General features: G+C 29.8%; 1 protein-coding gene across 1 annotated transcript; it reads left to right on the top strand.

Moving 5' to 3' along the window:
• Positions 1–1,174: 1,174 nt before the first annotated feature.
• Positions 1,175–3,295, top strand: LOC107168776 (thioredoxin-like protein 1). The gene is made up of 2 exons (XM_015518297.2): positions 1,175–2,045; positions 2,800–3,295. The coding sequence occupies exons 1-2, from the start codon at positions 1,509–1,511 to the stop codon at positions 3,118–3,120; spliced, it is 858 nt and encodes a 285-aa protein (XP_015373783.2). The 5' UTR covers positions 1,175–1,508; the 3' UTR covers positions 3,121–3,295.
• The last annotated feature ends 397 nt before the right edge of the window (positions 3,296–3,692 follow it).

Here is a 3,692-nt window from a genome sequence, read left to right as displayed (position 1 = left end):
ATGCGTTGAGGAATTTTGGTAATTTTGCAATAAATACAGAGGTATTAAAGTTGCCCTGCACAAAATAGTTTTTGATACGTTGAATGTTTACTCGTATAATAGGTATAGGTATGGTACCCATAGTAAGGTATTATTAGGATGTAGAATAGTAATAGGTATTATGTATAATATATTAAAATGGAGGGAGACTATTTCATCCAAAATATTCGAGTTTTTTGTGCCTACACAGCCACACACGTCACATGGTTATTAATTATTTACGTCAACACATTAAATAAATTAGGTATGCGGTATGTTTTATTGCATTATAAATGTTACTGACAAAGTAGGTATAAAACTTGGTCATTTTATACAATGCCTTTCATGTATTGGGCAATATAGATAATACCTGATATTTAACTGTTATTATGCATTTTATTCATTATATTTTGAATTAATTATCCACATAGTACAATTGATAAATGAACATCGTGTATAATATCAAATAACTCTTCGTTGTTTAAATAATATTTTATTTCATTATTTTCAGATACGGGTACAATTAACTTGTTAACATCAGCAACTTTTAACACGTCATATCATAAGTCAGGACAAAAATAATAAATGCTCGCTAATTACGAATTTATGGAAAAAAATCTATACATTTTGAATTATTTGTTATCAGCCGTACACCATCAAAGTGCACAGTTTGGGAACCGCTGCATTATACGATAAACACTGCAATCATAAAATATGGGACTGCTCGATAAGTCAATAAGAATAAACCAATAAACTGATCCAAATTTAAAGATTGGAAAGTCTTGGTATTTTGACTATATTTTACAATTAAATAGTATTATCTAGATTGCCCAATATACGAAGGGCATGTTATATAACGTACGGGCATTGTATAAAATGACCAAATTGTATATTATGCCCGTCACATAAAATATATATATGCTTATTTTATAATTTAATGTTTATTCTTTAAAATACTTAAAGAATTTTGTTCCGTTTTAAGGTGTATTATATTTCATTACTTAAATATAATAATATTATAATACATCACAAAAAGTAAATCTTTGAATACTGTAGCGCTTCCAGTGGAATATATTCCAACTAATAGGCTATCATTTAAATGAGCGTCAGTTTTTTCGGCAGTGTTATCACCTTATATTTTCTATATCGTGTTGTGGATGTAACAGTCAACAAAGTCCAGGATCACTATTTAAAATATCCCGTGATAATATGGAGACCGTCAGACCGAGTTACCAAAACAGCTGTGGAACTGGAACCACCTTTAATCCTGCGCAGGATTTATCTGGGCATCGAGCATTTTTCCCGAAATTTCCTAACCTGCTAATGGACAATGACCCCCGATTAGTGATTACAACACAATTCGGCTGTATCTTTGTGCGTCATACTGTCATGTCTGCCGTTTCCCGGTATAATAGCATCCTTTGTGGCTTTGTTCATTAGTCTTTCCAAATCTACATTATTTTAATTGAGGATCTTGTTAAACAACTAAAATGGTCGTCAAAGAAATCGAGAATGATACCCAGTTCCGTGAACAATTAAATGCGAACAGCATGAAGCTGGTTGTCGTGGATTTTTCCGCTTCCTGGTGTGGTCCATGCAAACGTATCAAGCCTATGTACGAAGAACTTTCGAAAAAGTATGACCGTGCAGTGTTCCTTAGGGTAGACGTTGACAGGTGCCAAGAAACATCTACCAGTCAAGGCGTGTCGGCCATGCCGACTTTCATAATGTACCGCAATAAGATTAAAGTGGGAAGAGTCCAAGGTGCCGATATTGTAGCCGTCGAATCGAAAATCGTACAATTGTACGACACATCTTTTTCCGCTTCTGGCGAAGACTGTGGAGTACCAGGTCAGATTTTTCTTAACTCGTTCATCATGAAAACTCAGTGCGAAGCTCTCAATGATTCAGATGACCATCCATTGTCGGAGCTAATCGAGAACAAAGGCTATATGGAATCGGATTGCGATCAGCAACTTATTTTATCGTTGACTTTCAAGCAACCTGTCAAAATACATTCTCTTAAAGTGAGTAATCTATTAATAATAGGCAGTAATAAATAATATAACAATTGGTGTTATTGCCACCTGGTCATTAACTGTTAAACTAAATTAAGATAAGTAAACATTTTTTTATGACTATTGCCAACAGTAATTACATATGCGTCACTAGCAGTCTTGTTTAATTTTACATTCACGATTCATGTTCGCTAAGTTTAATTAAATATTAAAATCAATCTAACTAAGTGTTGCTTATTCAATAAAAGTATAATGATAATGACCTACAGTAAATCTATTATAGGAGGTAAACCTGTCTAGAAATACAATCCTTAGAGGTTTTATAAAAATATAACTATTTTGGCCTTTAAGAAAAATCAAAAACTCTTAAATAGAAATAAAATTAAGTACAACACCAATCTGGCTAATGGCTGCTTAAGTATACATGTATCTAAGTAAACTGACTCTATATTACATAATGTGCAATAGGAGTATGTATGATCTTATAATTTTTATCACATTTAGCAGTTACTTTGCACTTTGATCCATTTAATGAATACTTTTAATGTCTAAATTAAATAATGAATTTCTTTCAACTGTAAACAGAAAACATTTAAATAAATCAATTAAAATTGCTGAATTCTATTGTGAGAAATAAAGTCTATCAATGGAATTATATTACTTGAAAATAAACAAATATTTAGATGTAGTTTATAATTTTTGATTGTTTTTATACATCGTATTTAAATATATTAACACAATGTTTCTTTTATTTAACATTTAGATTAAAGCTCCTAAAGATAATGGCCCAAAATCAATGAAGTTATTTATCAACCATCCAATCACCATAGATTTTGATGCTGCAACATGTAATTTAGCTACTCAAGAACTGGAACTACAACCTGATGAATTAGATGGTAAAATAGTCAACTTGAAGTATGTAAAATTTCAAAACGTCTATAATCTGCAGATATTTGTTGAAAACAATCAAACTGATGAAGAAGTAACAAGAATAGATAGCTTGGATCTTATTGGAATGCCTACATCCATGACTAATATGGGTGATTTCAAGCGTGTTTCTGGCAAAGCGGGAGAAGCTCATTAAAATTAATATTTTTAAAAAACCATACATGATATATGAACTAAATTAATAATCTTAAAATTACTAATTATCTTATACCAACAATTTTTTTTTCTTAAAAATCATAAATTTGTATGTACAATCTAAAACATAGAATTATAAAATAAAATTTATTCTAGAACATTTTATCAAGTAAAAATATCATTGTTTATATTGTCCTATACATTTAATATTTCATCATATCCTTCCCAGAACGACTACCTATATTATCTTCATTTTGTTCATGTTAATGAACACTTAACATGTTACATAGATTTAGATGAAGGCAAATTAACAAGTTTTCTAAACATTCACTGTAGATCTTTATATATATATATATAAATTGATAACTTTTTATTAATTATTATTAATCCACACTCTTTTTTTTTTTATTATTTAACTACACTATCCCACCCAATATTTTTATGCTAAAACAAAAATTCAAAACAAGTAATTTTTCCTAAAAACAAAAAAATTGCTATATCAAGTTTAAGTTTAACATAAAATTTGTACCAAATTATTTGATTGTTATTTGATTAAAATAAAACCCCAAAATG

This window comes from Diuraphis noxia, unplaced genomic scaffold (genome assembly GCF_037042655.1).
Source record: "Diuraphis noxia isolate RWA-SAM2 unplaced genomic scaffold, SU_Dnox_SAM2 contig0001, whole genome shotgun sequence".
NCBI classification, from domain to species: domain Eukaryota; kingdom Metazoa; phylum Arthropoda; class Insecta; order Hemiptera; family Aphididae; genus Diuraphis; species Diuraphis noxia.
This window is presented reverse-complemented; position numbering and strand designations above follow the sequence as displayed.